Genomic DNA, 21514 nt, shown 5'->3' on the forward strand with positions numbered 1-21514 from the left:
TTGTCCATAATGAACACCATGTTCAGGCAAAAGGGTGTTCATATGTGAACTTGGCACCAGGACACCCTAGGCCGCAGTTCGATAATCGACTTTGTAGTCGTGTCATCGGACTTGTGGCCGCATGTCTTGGACACTCGGGTGAAGAGAGGGGCGGAGCTGTCAACTGATCACTACCTGGTGGTGGGTTGGCTCCACTGGTGGGGGAGGAAGCCGGCCAGGCCTGGCAGACCCAAGCGTATAGTGAGGGTCTGCTGGGAACGTCTGGCGGAATCCCCTGTCAGGAGGTAGTTTCCTACCTCCGGCAGAACTTTGCCCATGTCCTGGGGGAGGCGGGGTACATTGAGCCCGAATGGGCCATGTTCCGTGCCTCCATTGTGGAGGCGGCTGACCGGAGCTGTGGCCGTAAGGTGGTCGGTGCCTGTCGCGGCAGCAATCCCCGAACCTGCTGGTGGACACCAGTGGTGAGGGATGCCGTCAAGCTGAAGAAGGAGTCCTATCGGGCCTTTTTAGCCTGTGTGACTCCAGAGGCAGCTGACGGGTACCGGCAGGCCAAGCGGGATGCGGCTTCGGCAGTCGCTGAGGCAAAAACTCGGGTATGGGAGGAGTTTGGCGAGGCCATGGAAATGGACTTCTGGACGGCTTCGAGGCGATTCTGGTCCACCATCCGGCGGCTCCGGGTGGGAAAGTGGTGCAACATCAACACTGTTTATGGTGGGGATGGGGTGCTGCTGACCTCAACACGGGACGTTTTGGGTCGGTGGTAGGGTGACCACCTAATCCATGTCAGGAGGGACACTATGAGCTACTTCAGCTTTTACGAACTACTTTAAAGCTGAAAGGGTTCTGTGCTCTGCTAAAATGTTTGGTTAGTTCCTAGATTGAAAGACTCATCCAGCTGTTTCGCATTAACATTACTGACACATATGCATGATTATAGGAGACTGACCAATCAGCACACGGCAAGAACCCAGTGCTTAAGTGAAATCCTGCTCCTTTTAATTGAAATGTATGAAATGGTGGTTTACAAATCCTGTTGTAGCTCATAGTGTCCCTCCTGACATGGATTAGGTGGTCACCCTAGTCGGTGGAAGGAATACTTCGAAGACCTCCTCAATCCTTCCAATGTGGAAGCAGAGTATGGGGACTTGGGTGTGGACTCCCCTATCTCTGGGGCGGAGGTCGCTGAGGTGGTTAAAAAGCTCCTTAGTGGCCGAGCCCTGGGGGTGGATGAGATACGCCCGGAGTACCTTAAGGCTCTGGATGCTGTGGGGCTGTCCTGGTTGACACGCATCTGCAGCATTGCGTGGACATCGGGGGCAGTGCCTCTGGACTGGCAGACCGGGGTGGTGGTCCCCCTCTTTAAGAAAGGGGACCGGAGGGTGTGCTCCAACTATAGGGGGATCACACTCCTCAGCCTCCCTGGTAAGGTCTATTCAGGGGTCCTGGAGAGGAGGGTCCGCCGGATTGTCGAACCTCAGATTCAGGAGGAATGTGGTTTTCGCCCCGGCCGTGGAACAGTGGACCAGCTCTATACTCTCTGCAGGGTTCTGGAGGGTTCATGGGAGTTTGCCCAACCAGTCTACATGTGTTTTGTGGACTTGGAGAAGGCATTCAACCGTGTCCCTCGGGGAGTTCTGTGGGGGGTGCTCCGGGAGTATGGGGTGCCGGGCTTCCTTTTAAGGGCTGTTCGGTCCCTGTATGACCGGTGCCAGATCCTGTTTCGCATGGGCGGCAATAAGTCGGACTTGTTTCCGGTGAGGGTTGGACTCCGTCAGGGCTGCCCTTTCACCGACTATGAAACTATGAAATCATTCATTCATTCACATTCATTCACAATTAAAGCAGATAAACTATTTCAGGTTATTTTTAAATAAAAGTGTGTCATTTGTAATAAGCTGAAAAAATATTGGGTGTAATGAAGTGATGAAGGATCTTACAGGGAGCTATTTGCTGCTCTTTAAGTTCTTTTCCATAAGGGGGCGCCAAAGCTCCTTATGTAGGGTAATACAGACTTCTGTGTTCAGCATGACAGCAGGTTGTAAAGCTTATGGCACTGCAGTATGTTACTCTACTCAGGATTCAGTGAGAGAAGTCTGACTATAATCCTCTCTCTGTGACCTTCATAATACAGGTACTATCAGGGAATCCATTCTAGTTTCAGCCCTAAGATTCAGAAAGTTTATTTAAGTTTAACTTATCTAGCAAACACTTTATTCCAATGCAGCGTATGAGTGAAGAAAACTTGTGGTCAGAGAGTCACCCAGCATCCCTGGAACAGTCAGAGTTAAGGGCCGTGTTCAAATCTGATAATGTCAACTGGGGTTTATAAGTAGGGGTGCACCGATTGCAGTTTTCTGGCCGATCAACGATCACCGATCCTTAGGCAACCTTACCTGCCGATCTCGATTTTTTTTTGCCGATCTTGTTTCTTTCATAACTAAAAGACAGTTACTTCAATGTTTCCATTTTTATTGAGTAAATTGATATGAATACTCACAAAACATGAGGTAGTGTCCTCAAATATAAATGAACATATAAATGAGCATTGCTGTTTGAACTACAAAATCATATTTTTTCTTCCAGACTTTAATTTCTCTAATTTTGTAAAAAAAAAAATATATATATATAGCTGTTATGACACACTTGTCCAAAAAATAGGGAGGGAGGCAGCCTGCACTGCACCTCTCTCGGGAATGGGAGAAAAGGCTGATTTAACCCTCTGGGGCCTAGGGGTAGGAAACACACTTTCACTGACTGGGGCATGATCACACATTTCATCACACTTAATTCATGGCAAATAAATTATTTCTTATATATTTGTTTTGCCATTACACTCATCTTTATTTTAATATATATTGTAAATATGTCAGATTTTTGTTAAGTTTGAAATTTGACATCAAAGTATAGACATTGCAAAATGCAGTTTGGAACACTTGCAGAAACATTATAAAAGTACATAGTAAGCAATGCTGGCAGTTTGTTTTGATCCCAGATATCTGATCACCAAAGTCTTGGCTACATGAAGATGACTAAATGGTGTAGATGCAACATTAATTTGGATAAATAAATAAGAAAAACCTAACTCATGTAACTATTTCTGGCTCCTTTCATTGAATATGTAGCAACTTTCATGTGTATGAATGAGCCATTGTCACCTGGCCACGTCCCCAACCCCCTTTTATGGCGCTGAAGGGGATGTATCTGGATCGCGTTTCACCGTTGCGTTGTTAATCAAATTACCATGCGAATGCGATTTGAATACGCGCTAATGCGGCTATTTAGAATGTGAATAGCGATCTTCGGGTGAGAGCGGTACTACACGCCCCCGATGCAGGTAAAACAAAGTAAGATGACATGGTTTACTTTTTTGCCGATTTAACCTAATTAAAAAAACTTTAATACTTCCGACAATGGACGTTTTGAAAAGAAGACAGATTACGGATTTAGCCAGCGTTTTTTTCATGATTATACATTAAGATTTCAGCGAGATATTTATAAACTGAAATAGACGCGAAAAGTACGCGATGTCGTCGACGACATACTCGACCCCAAAGAGTTAAAAGCATATAACTAAGATCGGTGGATCTCATGGGAATATGGTCGATTTCTGATCCCCTCAAATTAACGTGATCGAGGCCGATCGATCGGTGCGCCGATCGATCGGTGCACCCCTATTTATAAGTAGGCAAACTAACACCTATGTCAAACACACCTACTATACAGTACCTACTGCAAAGCTGAAAAAGACATTTATATACACATTATCATATATTTAACAAAATACCAAAGGTAATCTGAGATGATTAGACCATCAGCAATTCTATAAGCCATTAATGCTCATTCTTCAGCTTGTGTCCATCTCAAACAGCACAGTTATCCATATACAGCAGAGCAGCCATCTGTCTTCCTGCTTCACTTGATTTCACTCAACAATCCCCAGAGATTCATTTGCTTCTGCTGGACTTTGTATAAAAGCCAGAGTGACACCTTCAAACACACAGACATCAGTCACATTCAAGGACGCCTCTGTAACACAATGGTTGCTACAACCACTTTATTCTTTTTACTGGGTGTTTTCACATGTAAGTCTATCTGCTGTAGTCAGTTAAACATGAAATTTAAGTGCAGTTCTTGTTGATGATTTGTTCTGTATTTCTTGAAATACAAAAACACTCTTTTTTTGCTTCAGGTGTTTATTGTAATGTTGAACTCACCCATCACTGTGAAACCTGGAGGATCTCCAACCATCTCCTGTAAAGTCTCTTACTCAGTAACTGGCTATAACACAGGCTGGATCCGACAACCTGAAGGGAATGAACTGGAGTGGATTGGTATAATATGGTATAATGGGGACACTGACTACAAAGATTCACTGAAAAATAAGTTCACCATCTCCAGAGACACCTCCAGCAACACAGTGTCCTTACAGGGGAAGAGCCTGCAGACTGAAGACACAGCTGTGTACTACTGTGCCAGATACTCACAGTGAGAGAATGTAATGGGAGAGTGATACAAAAACTCATTTAGACCTAATGTGTCAAACAGGTAATATCACTGTTTAAGTTTAAGTTAATAATTTTACTTAAAATTAAAAGACTTGATGTTCATGGTGGTTTGGAGGTAGGGGCTGTCAAATCTATTCAAATTCACTGACACTTCCTTCCCAACCTATTTTTTCGGTGATAAATTAGTGGTGAGTCAGAGTGAGACGCCCTTTGATCCCTGTGGCTGAACATCCATCCATCCATCCATCCATCCATCCAATCATCTTACAAAAAATAATTCTGGTCACGTTATGGGGGGTTTGGAGCCCAATCCAGCCAGCATAGGGCACCAGGCTGGGGTACATTCTAGATGGGATGCCTAAAAGCATGTCTATGGAGACCAGAGAACCTAGTGGAAATCTGCATAAGAAATGAGAACATGCAGACTCTACACACAAAGAGCAGAGGTGCAAAATTATTATTGACTTTAACTTTTGTTTTGTCAGATCTGGAACTAAGACTGAAGGAAATACACAAAATGGACCAGAGGTATTTGCTAGGATATTTAGACACCAGGGTCTCAGCCCAGAGACCTGACCTGTCCGAGGGTCATACTGAGTTCTCTCTCTCTCTGAAGTTACCAGCACTGCAGCCCTGGACTGGCACTGCAGTGATGTATGAAATTCTCAGAATGAGAGCCTGGGCTTTAAATATCTGAACTAAACAGTAATTCAGGGCTGATTTGGATTCATTTGGGGCTTCAGCCCTGAATCCCCCAGGCTTGCGATGCATCTGGAATGGACATTAAGATAAGACAGTGACAACTACTGCTCTGGGTTATATGGATTTGGTTTGGGTATAATCATATGTGGTATGTGTCAAATATAATCTAATAAATCTGTTAATCAATAAAAGTATTTATGAAAATAAATATTTGATTTAAGTTGCAAGTCTTTTGAAATGATGTTGAAAAAACTTTTTTAAAATTATTTGAAGTTATAAGTCCCTGTATAATAGTACAGATCCTGTTTCTCATATGAGTCCCTGTATAATAGTACAGATCCTGTTTCTCATATGAGTCCCTGTATAATAGTTCAGATCCGTTTTCTCATATGAGTCCCTGTATAATAGTACAGATCCTGTTTCTCATATGAGTCCCTGTATAATAGTACAGATCCTGTTTCTCATATGAGTCCCTGTATAATAGTACAGATCCTGTTTCTCATATGAGTCCCTGTATAATAGTTCAGATCCGTTTTCTCATATGAGTCCCTGTATAATAGTACAGATCCTGTTTCTCATATGAGTCCCTGTATAATAGTACAGATCCTGTTTCTCATATGAGTCCCTGTATAATAGTACAGATGCTGTTTCCTCATATGAGTCCCTGTATAATAGTACAGATCCTGTTTCTCATATGAATCCCTGTATAATAGTACAGATCCTGTTTCTCATATGAGTCCCTGTATAATAGTACAGATCCTGTTTCTCATATGAGTCCCTGTATAATAGTTCAGATCCGTTTTCTCATATGAGTCCCTGTATAATAGTACAGATCCTGTTTCTCATATGAGTCCCTGTATAATAGTACAGATCCTGTTTCTCATATGAGTCCCTGTATAATAGTACAGATGCTGTTTCCTCATATGAGTCCCTGTATAATAGTACAGATCCTGTTTCTCATATGAATTCCTGTATAATAGTACAGATCCTGTTTTTCATATGAGTCCCTGTATAATAGTACAGATCCTGTTTCTCATATGAGTCCCTGTATAATAGTACAGATCCTGTTTCTCATATGAATCCCTGTATAATAGTACAGATCCTGTTTCTCATATGAGTCCCTGTATAATAGTACAGATCCTGTTTTCTCATATGAGTCCCTGTATAATAGTACAGATCCTGTTTCTCATATGAATCCCTGTATAATAGTACAGATCCTGTTTCTCATATGAGTCCCTGTATAATAGTACAGATCCTGTTTCTCATATGAGATCCCACACTGCCCTGACTCTGCCACTTAACTTCAGTATATCTGCCCACCCAGTGAGGAGGAGTTCATGCAAATCCTGACATCTTCAAACTATATTTATCTCTCTGCACTGAGTGGTGACTGGATCTGAATCTGTCAGTCATGGCATCTTTAACAAGGTTCCCAGTAGTTCTGATGGTTATATGCTTAACAGGTATATATTCAGCAACAGGTTTATATTTCAGTTTTAAATGTCTGTAATTCTTATTTCTTGCTTTTCTTTATTTCTCTAGGTGTTGATACACAGACTCTGACTGAGTCTGAACCAGCAGTTAAAAAGCCGGGAGAATCACACAAACTGACATGTACAGCCTCTGGCTTCACATTCAGTAGCTATTATATGCACTGGGTCAGACAGGCTCCTGGGAAGGGACTGGAGTGGGTCGGTAGAATTACTCATGATAGTAGTAACACAAGATATTCCCAGTCTGTTGAGGGCAGATTCACCATCTCCAGAGACAATGGCAAGAACCAGCTGTATTTACAGATGAACAGCCTGAAAGCTGAAGACACGGCTGTGTACTACTGTGCCAGACACTCACAGTGACGGGGGCTGTGGGGAAGTCGTACAAATACTACTTCCTCATAGAGAATAAGGATGTCTTAGTTTCTAATTTAATCAAATTCAGATCTCTCTTCACTTATTAATTTACATCAGAATATATTTTATATAGGAATCTAAAACTGGGACATCACTGGATCTTCCAGCAGGACAGTGATCCTAAGTACATGTCCAAATCAACATAAAAACAGTGAGCTGACCACAGAATCAAGCTTCTGCCATGGTCATCTCAGTCCCCTGACCTGAACCCCACTGAAAACCTGTGGGCTCAGCTGAAGAGCAGAGAGCACAAGAGAGAGCCGAGGACCCTGTACAGAGGAATGGTCTGGGATGCCCTGCTCTCTATTCTCCAACCTTATAGAAGGTTAGAAGAGAAGACTCCATGCTGTTATACTGGCAGAGGGAGGTCGTACAAAGTATTAAATGCTGGGGTGCCAATAATTGTGGCACATATGTTTTTGCTGAAAATAATTATTTCTTGATGAAGGATTTGTTTTTCTTTGATTGAATTTATTTCAATGAAACGTTGGATATTTCTCATTTTTCAGTGTAAGATGAAGCTACTTCACCAAAAGGTGGACTTTTTTCTAACCCTTTTTATAAATCCTTACAAGGGGTGGCAATAATTGTGGAGGGCACTGTATATACACCATTTAATAGATTAGCCTGGTCTGGGTCATGGGGAGACTTGGAGACTCAGGCAGCACAGGATACAGATCAGGGATACATCGTGGACAGGATGCCAGTCCATCACAGAGCACATAGACACACCCACAGTCATGCACTATGGGCAATTTTGAGACACCAGTTATCTTAACTGCAACCATAGATGTTACCCACTGAATCTCCATGCTACATAAACTCATACAGACACATCTACAGCCCAAACACCTAAGGTATTTTTGTTTTTTTAATGTTATCCAGAAAATTCAGCTAATCTGTCTTCTCTGTTTGCAAGGCAAGATATTTCCCGCTACAATTTAGCTTAAGAACCAATTGCTACTGGTTATAAAGACTCTCAAAAGTCCGACACTGGTGGCCATGGTGCTAGTATTACAATAATTGGTGTAGAAAACAGCATATTTATAGTAATTGAACACAATTCCTTGAAAATATTCCTTATTTTGCAGACCCTCACCATGTGGGGGCGCCAGAGCCCTTTATGGTGGGAAGTACAGTGTGACCATCTGTGTTTATGAAGACACTTCCACACTCCCCCAGAGAGATAAACAAGTGCATTCATCTGAGCTTCATATAAATCAGCTTCCCCTAAACATGCAAGCTTTAACCAGAGCTGAATGGCAATAGGAGGCCTAATACTTCAATGGCTTTATTTTCATACAAGATCACAGTGTGAGGAAATTGATTGCTTCCATAGTTTACATTGTACTTGAATGCTTCTGTATCCTGTTTGTTTCTAAATACTTTTATATAGTGTCTCTATTAGAGTGTAGTGCTGTATTAAAATTTTGTGTAATACAGGTGCACAGTGTAATACTGAAGTAATTCAGCTGGAATCTGTGATATTAAACAGGGGTGCAGTGGGGGCATGGATGCCCTGGCAGATTCAGGGGGGCCAGCACTTTCTGGGGCCCCAGTACATGTAAAATTTAAAATATAAACTGGAGGGGTGGACAAGGTGACATTTTGTCAGGAGCCCAGAATTTTGAGAATTTAATAAGTTCTAGAATTTCTAAAACCTTTTCCAGACTATCTCATGTAAAGTCTCTGGATACTCAGTGACCAGTAGCATTCAGGATTCTGCTGATTCAAAGGTCCCACCATCTGCGTGAATCATGTAAAGCGTCTCGTTAAAGGAATTATATAAATGTAACTGAACTAAATAGGGTTCAATTGAATTGAATTGAATTGTTCTGGCACAAATTTCATAGCTGATAAAGATTTAAAAGATATTAGAAACCATGAAATATAACATATTAAACTTGTACAATAGTACAATACTAACACAAATAAAGGTAAATCATACTATTGGATATAACGACTTCTAGGTAAAACTACTTAGGACACAGTTGCATTGCTTCCCATTTGTATTCTACAAAAATTGTGATTATCACTTGTGCATCACATATTAAAGTCTGACTGTGTAATATATTCAGTGTCTTAGTTAAGGTTTACAAAGGAAATGAATCTGTTTTGCATGTGACCGTATTCTGTTCCTACAGAGCCCCCCCCCCCCCCTTCCCCAGTGGAGGAGTATTCAGTGCATTCCTGCCATAGCTTTTAAAGGAGCCAGTGTCAGTGTGTGACAGAGAGCAGCAGTCACTGGGACTCAGTGTGTACTTTACCTCAGTGCTCCTCCCTCTGTCCTGCAGCCATGAAGCTCCTACCAGCCCTGCTCACCCTCACAGCACTGGCTCTCTCAGGTCCCTGTCTCTCTCCTCTCTGTCTCTCTTTCTCTCTGCATCTTTCTTTGTGCTCATCTAAAAGTCTACTCTACCTCTTTATTTACAGGTGTGAAGGCTCAGATTGTACTGACTGAGTCTGAACCAGTGGTGAAGAGACCAGGAGAATCACACAAACTGACATGTACAGCCTCTGGCTTCACATTCAGTAGCTATTATATGCACTGGGTCAGACAGGCTCCTGGGAAGGGACTGGAGTGGATTGCATTTATTCAATTTTCAATTTCAATTTCAATTCAATTTCAAAAAACTTTATTTGTCCCCGAGGGGCAATTTAAAAGGCATAGAGGAGCAACGCACACAAATAACAGTAGTAACATTAGACGCAACCGATGACACAGAGACACACAATAAACTATGAACATAATAAATGACTTAAAGTACAGAGGCAATAGTATGCATGATGATGAAAGTGGGGGGGGGGGGAAAAGTGAAAAAGTGGGGGGGGGAAAATAAATAAATAAAAGTAAGAGACTCAGATCTGAGGAGGTCTGGATTGTAGGGGGGAGGGGCAGATGGGAGTGTGAGGTGATAATGGTGGGTTTGGGAGGGTGTCAGGAATTCCAAAGAAGGACAGCTTTAGGAACAAAGGTGGCTCTCCTCCTCTGTGTCCTGCAACCGGGACAACGGAGCCGACGTTTGGAGGGGAGCCATTCAAAGGCAGAGTTCAGCGGGTGTGAGGGGTCTTTAATGGTCTTGAGTGCTAGCCTGTGTGTCTGCTGGTCACAGATGTGTGATAAAGATTTCAAGGGCAGACCAATAATCTTAGAGCACACGCTGACAGTGCTCTGTATGTGTTATCAGCACATCCAGTTACCCGATCTACTGTACTACTCCCAGTCTCTTCAGGGCAGATTCACCATCTCCAGAGACGACTCAAGCAGCAGGTTGTACCTGCAGATGAATAACCTGAAAGCTGAAGACACAGCAGTGTATTACTGTACTCGACGCTCACAGTGAGAGAAGTCAAGCCTGCACTCTGACAATAACACTCCCTTTGTGTTTATACTGCAAGTTAATACCACATGTGTCATTAGGGAATTCAGTCTATAATTAATTAATTGTTTTCACAAAGTAATGACTTGTGCACATCTTAAGGCAGGAATTATCAGGAATATACAATTTATTGGAACAAAAAAAAAAACTTAAATCCCCTCCACTGCTCTGAGATGCATTTAGATAAAAGGAAAAGCACAAGACATGAGGAAAAGTGGATAATAATACTTTAGAATCTCTATACAAATATTCATATTCACCTCCATCAATGGCTGCTGGCCATTAATTTTATCAATACATATACTGAAGAGGAGTTGAGGACAATGTTCCCAGTATTATTAAAATGATAATGATGTGATACAATAATTTATTTCCAGTATCTCCAGACCAATATCGTTTTACCTTATTTATCCACAATATCTCCTCTTTTAATAAGATGTAGTGGCTGCTGCCAATCATAACCAAAACACCCCCATGTGACATGCTCCACTCTCTCACTCCACCTTGCACTGCATTTTTGGGTGTAGGTTGTCCGTTCTTAAAATATTACCGCATGATTGGCTGGAATTCCTCTCGTTTCTGTGATGTGATAAGCTGATGTGTGCTATCAATCGGCATTCCTTATTGACAGCCTATCCAAGTTTCTAATTTTCTAATCATTTTATATGAAAATAAGTTCATATATGGGTGGTGCTTTGGTGCAGTGATTAGCGCTGCCTCACAGCAACAATTTCCTGGGTTCAGTCTCAGGCCCTTTTATGAAGATTTCTTACATCTCGTATAAAATAGACACTGAGATCCCACACTGCCCTGACTCTGCCACTAACCTTCAGTGTATCTGCCCACCCAGTGAAGTGACAAAAAGCAAAAGTCTGGTCTTTCCTTTAACCCTCACTTTTGGTTTTGCCACCTGGGAAGTGCAGCTACCATTTGTCTGACTGGCAGCCTTTAGCTGAGTCCCTCACCAAAGGATCCACAAGTTGCTGTTCACTGCTTTTTAATTTATTGCAAATCTTCCGGATGCCTTCTCATCTCAGCCGCTTCCCCGGGACAGCGGACAGATCGTGCCTAAAGCCCCAGGCTGAGGTCGGTGACGGTATCTTGCTGGCCCGCTTCTTCCCTGCCATGCGCAACGTCACCTCCTTTTCAGGGCAGCGCCCTCACCACCTGTAGAGGGCGCACTTGTGCAAAATACAAACTGATTACACTTGTAAATATGCGTTAAGTAACTTACATATGGCTCCTACACCCAGTGAGGAGGAGTTCATGCAAATCCTGACATCTTCATCCTACATTTATCTCTCTGCACTGAGTGGTGACTGGATCTGAATCTGTCAGTCATGGCATCTTTAACAAGGTTCCCAGTAGTTCTGATGGTTATATGCTTAACAGGTAAACATTCAGCAACAGGTTTATATTTCAATGTTAGATGTCTGTAATTCTCATTTCTTGCTTTTCTTTATTTCTCTAGGTGTCGATACACAGACTCTGACTGAGTCTGAACCAGCAGTTAAAAAGCCAGGAGAATCACACAAACTGACATGTACAGCCTCTGGGTTCACATTCAGTAGCTATGCTATGAACTGGGTCAGACAGGCTCCTGGGAAGGGACTGGAGTGGATCGCTCTGATCAGCAGTGATGGTAGTAGCACCTGGTACTCCCAGTCTGTTCAGGGCAGATTCACCATCTCCAGAGACAACGGCAAGAACCAGCTGTATTTACAGATGAACAGCCTGAAAGCTGAAGACACGGCTGTGTACTACTGTGCCAGACACTCACAGTGATGGGGGCTGTGGGGAAGCCGTACAAATACTACTTCCTCACAGGTTCTTTGCTTTTAGTTTTTTCAAAAGGATTGGTAGACTTTACATGAGACTTTTATACAAAAATCAGTAAAAAAAAATGCCATTTTTAGGGATTCAGGCTCAGCGTAAACTTTAAAGCCATCTAACTCCAATGGATAGATAAAAAAGACACACCAATTATACCATCAAATTTCTGTTCTAAATTCAACTGAATAATGAAGCAACATCATGAAAACCATTAATCATAAGAAATCAGTAAGAAATGAACCAACTAGTGCTTGAAAACGGCACGCAAAAATATTTGCAAAAATAATTCACTTTGCTGGCCAAAGAAACATCCTATTAAATATATATATACAAATCTATTTTTTGCAGGTAGAATGCATGTTTCTGTTTGTTGTTACACAATGTAAAAGCTGTGAATCACCACTGAAATACTATTTCAAGTCTGACATCACTAGTGATGCCCACAGCACCTCTACTCCTGTGTCCCGTTTAGCCGCCTCAGCTTGGTGCCTCACAGTCAGCGGCTCCAGGCCTCTCAGCACTGAGCACTCAGAGGCTCACCTGCTGATGAGCAAAGGGCTGGCAGGCAGAAGACCTGCCATGTGGGTGTGTGCAGGTTGGCTGTGACCTTCTGCCTCTGTCTGTGCACCTTGTCAATGAACTCTTAGGTCACTCAGGGTAGAAGGCTGGGGACACCATGGATAGGATGCCAGTCAGTGAAAAAGCTTGTGTGTCTTAGAGTAAATATTAATATTTTGTTTCTGATATGAAAAGGGGACAACATGGTGGATCAGTGGGTAACATCGTTGCTCCATATCCTGAGGATTTGTGGTTTAAACCCTCATGATCTGTGTGTGGTGTTTGCTGTATAAGAAGCCGAAATATGAACAGACTGTATTAAAAGGTAAATTGATGCTAAAAGTATAATGAATGTAGGTGGATATGAGCAGCTGTACAGCCATGAAGTCCATCAGAATGTGTCTCCATATGATCTCCATCTGAGGGCTCCACACTGACTTTGACCAGCTGTGTTTCTGCTTTTCTTGCTCACAACCAAATTCCCCAGAGATTCAATATTTCAGTAGGATGTATGAAAGCAACTGTGATGTCATCAGCTACAAAGTAACTGAGGGCTCTCTTCTGTCAGAATGCTTACAGTAATACAGCTGCAGTGGTAATGATGAGATTCCTCCCTCTGTTCAGCTTCATCTTAATCATTAGCAAATGTTTGTTCATAAATAAAGGAACTTTCTCTGTGTGTTTTTTTCTATCCCATGTCTGTGGGCTTTATCTTATTGGCTTTTTAAATGTATCAATGATATTTAGTTTTAAACAGTGTTTATTTTTTTTATTGGGTAAAAATATCAAGGTGTCCTTATGGAAGAACTTTTTACTATATGTGGCAGGTTTAGTGTGTAAATCTTCAGGAACATCAGCACCTGCACTGTAGTATCACTCCTTCTGTCCTTTAATACTACAAAGGGCATTTCATACTCCACCCCTGTGCAAATGAGTCCCTGTTTCCTTCCTCCCTCCTCATTTAAACAGCACATTGTTGACTCTCTTTAAACCCTCAGTAGTTCCTAAGGAAGACGGTGAAGAGCAGCTCACAGCAGATCATCTTCAGCACCGACCATGTTCTCTGTGTCTCTGCTGCTGCTGGCAGCTGCATCCTGTGAGTCTCTGTGTTTCTTCAAAAGGAACAAAAATCAACAGAACAACAGAAAAGTGAATAAAGAAACAGCAGTGATGTATGCTAATAATATTGTTCTTTTCACACTCATATGTACTTTGGTTTCTTCTTGTTTACAGGTGTTCACTGTAATGTTCAACTCACACAGCCAGGATCTATGACAGTGAGACCAGGAGAGTCTCTGACCATCTCCTTTAAAGTCTCTGGTTATTCACTGACTGACAGCAGCTATGCTACAAACTGGATACGACAGCCTGCAGGGAAAGGACTGGAATGGGTTGGTTTTATATGGTATGAAGGAAGCACTGCTCACAAAGAGTCTCTTAAGAATAAATTCACCATCTCCAGAGACACCTCCAGCAGCACAGTGTCCTTACAAGGGAAGAGCCTGCAGACTGAAGACACAGCTGTGTACTACTGTGCCAGACGCTCACAGTGAGAGAATGTAATGGGAGAGTGATACAAAAACTGATTTATATGAGATGAGATGCAATAATACTGATAAAGCTGAATTAAAATTACGTCATTTACCCACAAATTTAATTATTCTATGTGTTTATAATGTATTACTTTATGTCATCTGCCACTTTGTGGTTGAATTTCCCTTCTTCCTAAACACTTCCACTTTGCAATAATACCACATACAGTTGACTGTGGAATATCTAGCAGGGAAGAAACTCACAAACTGACTTATTATATATATATATATATATATAAATGCACATACATGCACAACCCCACACATCTACATACAGATACACAACACACACACCAAATATATTCGCATATATATATACACCGATATATACACTCACCTAAAGGATTATTAGGAACACCATACTAATACGGTGTTTGACCCCTTTTCGCCTTCAGAACTGCCTTAATTCTACGTGGCATTGATTCAACAAGGTGCTGAAAGCATTCTTTAGAAATGTTGGCCCATATTGATAGGATAGCATCTTGCAGTTGATGGAGATTTGTGGGATGCACATCCAGGGCACGAAGCTCCCGTCCACCACATCCCAAAGATGCTCTATTGGGTTGAGATCTGGTGACTGTGGGGGCCATTGTAGTACAGTGAACTCATTGTCATGTTCAAGAAACCAATTTAAAATTATTCGAGCTTTGTGACATGGTGCATTATCCTGCTGGAAGTAGCCATCAGAGGATGGGTACATGGTGGTCATAAAGGGATGAACATGGTCAGAAACAATGCTCAGGTAGGCCATAGCATTTAAACGATGCCCAATTGGCACTAAGGGGCCTAAAGTGTGCCAAGAAAACATCCCCCACACCATTACACCACCACCACCAGCCTGCACAGTGGTAACAAGGTATGATGGATCCATGTTCTCATTCTGTTTACGCCAAATTCTGACTCTACCATTTGAATGTCTCAACAGAAATCGAGACTCATCAGACCAGGCAACATTTTTCCAGTCTTCAACTGTCCAATTTTGGTGAGCTCGTGCAAATTGTAGCGGAGATGAGTGGTACCCGGTGGGGTCTTCTGCTGTTGTAGCCCATCCGCCTCAAGGTTGTGCGTGTTGTGGCTTCACAAATGCTTTGCTGCATACCTCGGTTGTAACGAGTGGTTATTTCAGTCAAAGTTCCTCTTCTATCAGCTTGAATCAGTCGGCCCATTCTCCTCTGACCTCTAGCATCAACAAGGCATTTTCGCCCACAGGACTGCCGCATACTGGATGTTTTTCCCTTTGCACACCATTCTTTGTAAACCCTAGAAATGGTTGTGCATGAAAATCCCAGTAACTGAACAGATTGTGAAATACTCAGACCGGCCCGTCTGGCACCAACAACCATGCCACGCTCAAAATTGCTTAAATCACTTTTCTTTCCCATTCTGACATTCAGTTTGGAGTTCAGGAGATTGTCTTGACCAGGACCACACCCCTAAATGCATTGAAGCAACTGCCATGTGATTGGTTGATTAGATAATTGCATTAATGAGAAATTGAACAGGTGTTCCTAATAATCCTTTAGGTGAGTGTATATACACATACATGCGCATATCTACATAGCCGTACCAGAATTAACCAAACTCAATAGGCTCTCCTCGGTGTACCCTTGTACAAGTGAAGCATTGCGCTCCCAATTGTTCATAGTAACGTAAGAGGCACAAGACACAGACAGCTCCAACATGATCAGATCGTAAAGGGAAGCCCTCCAGACTATGAAAGTGCAATGACTCAAGTCTTTCCATCTTGAGACCAACAGCAGCTTCGCGGCAACAGAGGATAAAGAAATCACCCAAAACACGGACTCCGGACGAGATCCACCGGGAGTTTGTGATGGGCTGACCACCAATGTTAAGCGCTCTATTAAGAAATACTGGTGTATTTGAGTGCCAGACAGGGACAGAGCCAGTGCGCTTCTCGACCCGATGGAAAATCTGCACAGCATAAGACACAATTGAGCCTAGCACAGGTTTAGCTGCCTTAGCTTTCAGGGAGAGAAAAGGGAGATGTTGCAGCTGATGCGGACGCGCCAGATTCTCCTCTATTGGAAACCAGGAAGGCGGTGATGGGGGAGGCTGAAGCCAGTGCCAGACCGAACGGAGAACAAAGGACCAGTGGTACCATTCATATTCCGGTAGAGCGAGACCCCCATCATCTCTAGAAAGAGTAAGAAAGGAGTACCTTATGCGAGGCTTGCGGGCATTCCAGAGAAAGGACGTTACTGTCGACCGGACATCTTTCAAAGAGTGGGAAGGGGGCGGCAAAGAAAGCATAGCACTTAAGAAATTTAAGCGGGGCAAAACGTTCATCTTGATCATAGCCAAGCGCAACTGAAATGATAATGATAACGATTGCCAGTTGTGGATTGAACGCTTGACACCATCAAGCGCACGGCTGAAATTCAGTGTAGTGATGCTAGCAGTAGAGGCTGTGATCGTAATGCCCAGATACTTAAAGGAGTCAACGACTGGAATGAATGAGGGAAGGGGGAGGGACCTGCAGGCCGAGTTTAAGGGGAGTAAAGCAGACTTATCCTAGTTAATCTTGTACCCGGAAGTACACTCATACTCACGGAACAAGCCCAGCACATATTGAAGGTCAGAGGACACATTCCCCAAATACAGCAGAACATCATCAGCATATAGTGATATTTTATGAGAGGTGTTATAGGCCACTATGGGGGTGCAGGAAACTGAGGAACGTATGGCAGCTGCCAAAGGCTCTAAAGACAGAATGAAGAGGAGGGGGGACAGTGGGCAACCCTGACGGGCACCCCGTTGGATACAGAAAGAAGGGGGGACAGTGCGCAACCCTGACGGGCACCCCGTCGGATACAGAATGGCCGGGAAATGGTATTATTGGTAAGTAGACAGGCAGTCGGAGAAGAATATAAGGTTTTTGCCATGCCAATAAAGGAAGGCCCAAAGCCCATGGCCATTAAAATTTCCCAGAGGAAACTCCAATTAAGCCTGTCAAAGGCCTTCTCGGCATCCAATGAGAAAGGAGCAGTGGGAGGAGAGGAAGAATAATCATTATTAATAATATGCAGAAGACGACGCACATTGTCGGCTGCGTAGCGAGCTGAAATAAAACCAGTCTGATCGGGATGTACAATCTTAGCTATCACTGACTGAAGGTGGCGAGCCAACACCTTATCCAATAGCTTAACATCAGAGTTCATTAAAGATAGAGGGGGGTCGCTGGAACAATCAGCGGGGTCTTCGCCCTGTTTTAATAGCAAAGAGATTATCACAGAGTTTAATGAGGGGTGGAGCTGAGTGGAGCGTATGGCGGAGGACAGCATAGGAAACAGAGGGGAGGCTAACTGTGAGCAAAAGGTGAGCAGCACATCAGCTTGAATACCGTCCATCCCAGGAGCTTTATTCTTAGAAAATGACTTAACAAACACAAACAAACAAATTTATTTTTGTATAGCGCATTATCACAACATTACATCGTCTCAAAGCGCTTTACAGCATCCCCACCCAAAGCCCCCAGTGAGTAAGCAATAGGCGACAGTGGCAAGGAAAAACTCCCTAGAAGGAAGAGACCTTCTCAGAAAAACAGAAAACATCCTGAAAGACTCCTCACACCTCGCTCATGATTCCAACTGTTTCCATCAGGCAAAAGATACAGGAGAATCAAAACAAGGACTAACAGACTGAACAGTAGTTTCTACCCTGTCGCTATCAGGGCGCTGAATGACAACTAATCACCTTCATACAACCTGAGTACAACAGATACAATCTCGTGCAATATGTATTTTATATGCAATATGTCTCGTGCAATATGTCTTTTATATGCATTATGTCTTGTGCAATATGTCTTTTATATGTAATTTATTGTATAATTCTTTGAGGCCGCAAGGACTGCACCTAATTTTCTTGTACATAGACTAGGAGACAACAGGACATAAGCATGGCACACCTAAGACTGGGAAACAGAAATTCAATAAATACAAAATATCAGAACCCATGACAGGGGAGATACAGACTCTAAGTCACACACAACCCACTGAGCCATGCAGCAGTCTGGGGAGCCGGGAAACAAACAAGGGTTAGACAAGGATTGAATAGGTGTGATGGTCAGCGACACCTGCTGGTCAAATGGGGTAGAGACATGAAGGACGGGGTGGACGGGTGCTGACCCTGACAGTGACTGGCATTGCGCTTGGTGATGTGAGGCTTGCATTCAGATATTCAACCATGGAAGCCCATTCCATGAAGCCCCCAGTGCACTGATTTTGGCCTGGAGTTAATCCTAGAGGAAGTTTGGAAATCTGCAGTTACTGAGTCAAAAGATGTTTTGCACACTATGCACCTCAGCACATGACAGTATCATGCTTGAATTCACCGATCTCTTCAGAACATCCCATTCTTTCACAAATGTTTGTAAACCTGACTGTATGGCTGGGTGTTTGATTTTATACACCTGTGGCAATGGGTCTGAATGAAACACCTGAATTCAGTGATTGAGGTCTGTCCCAATACATCCATATAGTGTATGTCAAATCCTCCATAGCAGCAGATACTATTAATCAGGAATCTGCCATATAATAATGAAAGTGATGCTGATGTAAGGCTCTGGACCCCCCGCTACGCTGAGTTGGACAAGAGGCTAAAGAAAGTGGATGGATGGATGGATGTTGATGTATAATATAATTTATCTATAAAAAGACTTATATTTAACAATGATTTTGATGACTGAGGCTCAAAAGTTTTGAAGCTCCCTGACATTTCTCTCCTTTCATATCTTTTTAAAGTAATGAGTTTACAGGGTGTGAGTCTGAGCGCTTCTGATGAAGCTGCACCCAAGCGGACAGGACAGGACAAGGCAACACTGATATTATTAATACTTTTACAAAATCTTTGATAAAATGATGACTTTTTTTAATCCAGATGTAATGTGTACAGAGCAGCTCAGTTTAACTTGAATGCCAGGATAAAAAGCTTTAAGACGATAAGAAAAAGAAATTAATTTTGAAAAGTGTTTAATATAATTCCTGTGGTCTGTAGCAGGGGTGATTCTAGGTTTTGGGTTGATATTTTTCTGTAACGAAATATGGTATGGCAATTTGTACAAAATGTGAAAAATTATTTTTCACATGCGCTGAGAAAAAAATAAGCTGAAGGGGGTAGAATCACCTGTGGTCTGTAGAAACAGAACAATTATCAAAGTAAAACAATCACTGCAGTTCCAGCAGGAACCACAAGGTGTCCTCAGTGTGACAGTAAATGCAGGCAGCAGGGGGACACAAATATCAGACTAAGACCCATTTTAGACTGACTATAGCAGCTGTATTGCTTATATAAACCCCTTCAAACAACAAACCTTCAATAAAAAATAAAAAATAAATTCTTCATTAAAATTCTAAAAGCATGCAATGTTGAATCATTGACTTTGACATGTTATCATGAACATATGAATCTAAATAGTTTAACACATACAGTATATTTCATTCTATTAAAAAAACTGAGTACTGTAACTGATTTGGTAAGAAAATAAGAAAAAAATATTTTAACCTTGTACAACAAACAATAACACAGTTATTAAATATATACTCCTACCCATTAATGCATTTACAATGAGGTCAAAGTGAAATTGGATTTGGAATCATACAAAAAGTGCGTGATTATCGATTGTGGACTGAATTGCACAGAGATAATGTTTGTATAATAATTCTTTACATAGCAAATTCATCTCTTTATCATGTTTCCATTTCCCCCCGACCCGCCCCACACCCATCAGAGGAGGATCCTGTATAAACCTGCCATAGTTTTTAAAGGAGCCAGTGTCAGTGTGTGACAGAGAGCAGCAGTCACTGGGACTCAGTGTGTACTTTACCTCAGTGCTCCTCCCTCTGTCCTGCAGCCATGAAGCTCCTACTGTACCAGCCCTGCTCACCCTCACAGCACTGGCTCTCTCAGGTCCCTGTCTCTCTCCTCTCTGTCTCTCTTTCTCTCTGCATCTTTCTTTGTGCTCATCTAAAAGTCTGCTCTACCTCTTTATTTACAGGTGTGAAGGCTCAGATTGTACTGACTGAGTCTGAACCAGTGGTGAAGAGACCAGGAGAATCACACAAACTGACATGTACAGCCTCTGGCTTCACATTCAGTAGCTCTTATATGCACTGGGTCAGACAGGCTCCTGGGAAGGGAATGGAGTGGATTGCATACATCAGCAGCACACAAAGTTCCCCAATCTACTACTCCCAGTCTGTTCAGGGCAGATTCATCATCTCCAGAGACGACTCAAACAGCAGGATGTACCTGCAGATGAATAACCTGAAAGCTGAAGACACTGCAGTGTATTACTGTGCTCGAGAGACACAGTGAGCGAAGTCAAGCCTGTACTCTGACAATAACACTCCCTTTGTGTTTATACTGCAAGTTAATACCACAAGTGCCATTAGGGAATTCAGTTTATAATGATTTAACCCATGCAGTTATACAGTATGCAGAGAAAAATCCCTTACAGTTAGCAGTTACTGTGTCTAGGAAAATAGAACATTGTTTTCATAAAGTAATGACTCGTGCACATTTTAATACAGGAATTATCAGGAATATACAATTTAATGGAACAAAAAAAAAAACTTAAATCCCCTTCACTGCTCCGCAAGATTGGCTGGAATTCCTCTCGTTTCTGTAATGTGATAGGCTGATGTGTGCTATCAATCGGCATTCCTTATTGACAAGCTAGCCAAATTTCTAATTTTCTTATCGTTTAAATTTTATATGAAAATACATTGCTATATGGGTGGCATGGTGGAGCAGTGGTTAGCGCTGCTGCCTCACAGTAAGAAGGTCCTGGGTTTGGTCCCGGGTCCTTTCTGTGTGGAGTTCACACGGTCGCCCCGTTTTTGCTGGGGCCTCTGGTTTCATCCCACAGGGCAGGTTGATGGGTGAGTCTACATTGGCCCTGTAGTTGTGAGTGTGTGAGTGCCCTGTGGGGTGTTGGCAGCTGCCCAGGGTGGGTCCCCAGATAGGCTCCGGTCCCCCCCGCAACCCCAGTTGGGATTAAGTGGTTTCAGAAAATG

The 21514-nt window shown here is 42.6% G+C and overlaps 1 protein-coding gene across 1 annotated transcript; it reads left to right on the forward strand.

The window, feature by feature from the left end:
- The first annotated feature begins 7408 nt into the window (after nt 1-7408).
- On the forward strand, nt 7409-11670 carry LOC140590959 (uncharacterized). Its single transcript, XM_072712782.1, has 5 exons — nt 7409-7442; nt 9551-9705; nt 10004-10029; nt 10134-10457; nt 11535-11670. The coding sequence occupies exons 1-5, from the start codon at nt 7409-7411 to the stop codon at nt 11668-11670; spliced, it is 675 nt and encodes a 224-aa protein (XP_072568883.1).
- The last annotated feature ends 9844 nt before the right edge of the window (nt 11671-21514 follow it).

The sequence above is a fragment of the Paramormyrops kingsleyae genome, chromosome 5 (assembly GCF_048594095.1).
Source record: "Paramormyrops kingsleyae isolate MSU_618 chromosome 5, PKINGS_0.4, whole genome shotgun sequence".
Classification (NCBI taxonomy): Eukaryota; Metazoa; Chordata; class Actinopteri; order Osteoglossiformes; family Mormyridae; genus Paramormyrops; species Paramormyrops kingsleyae.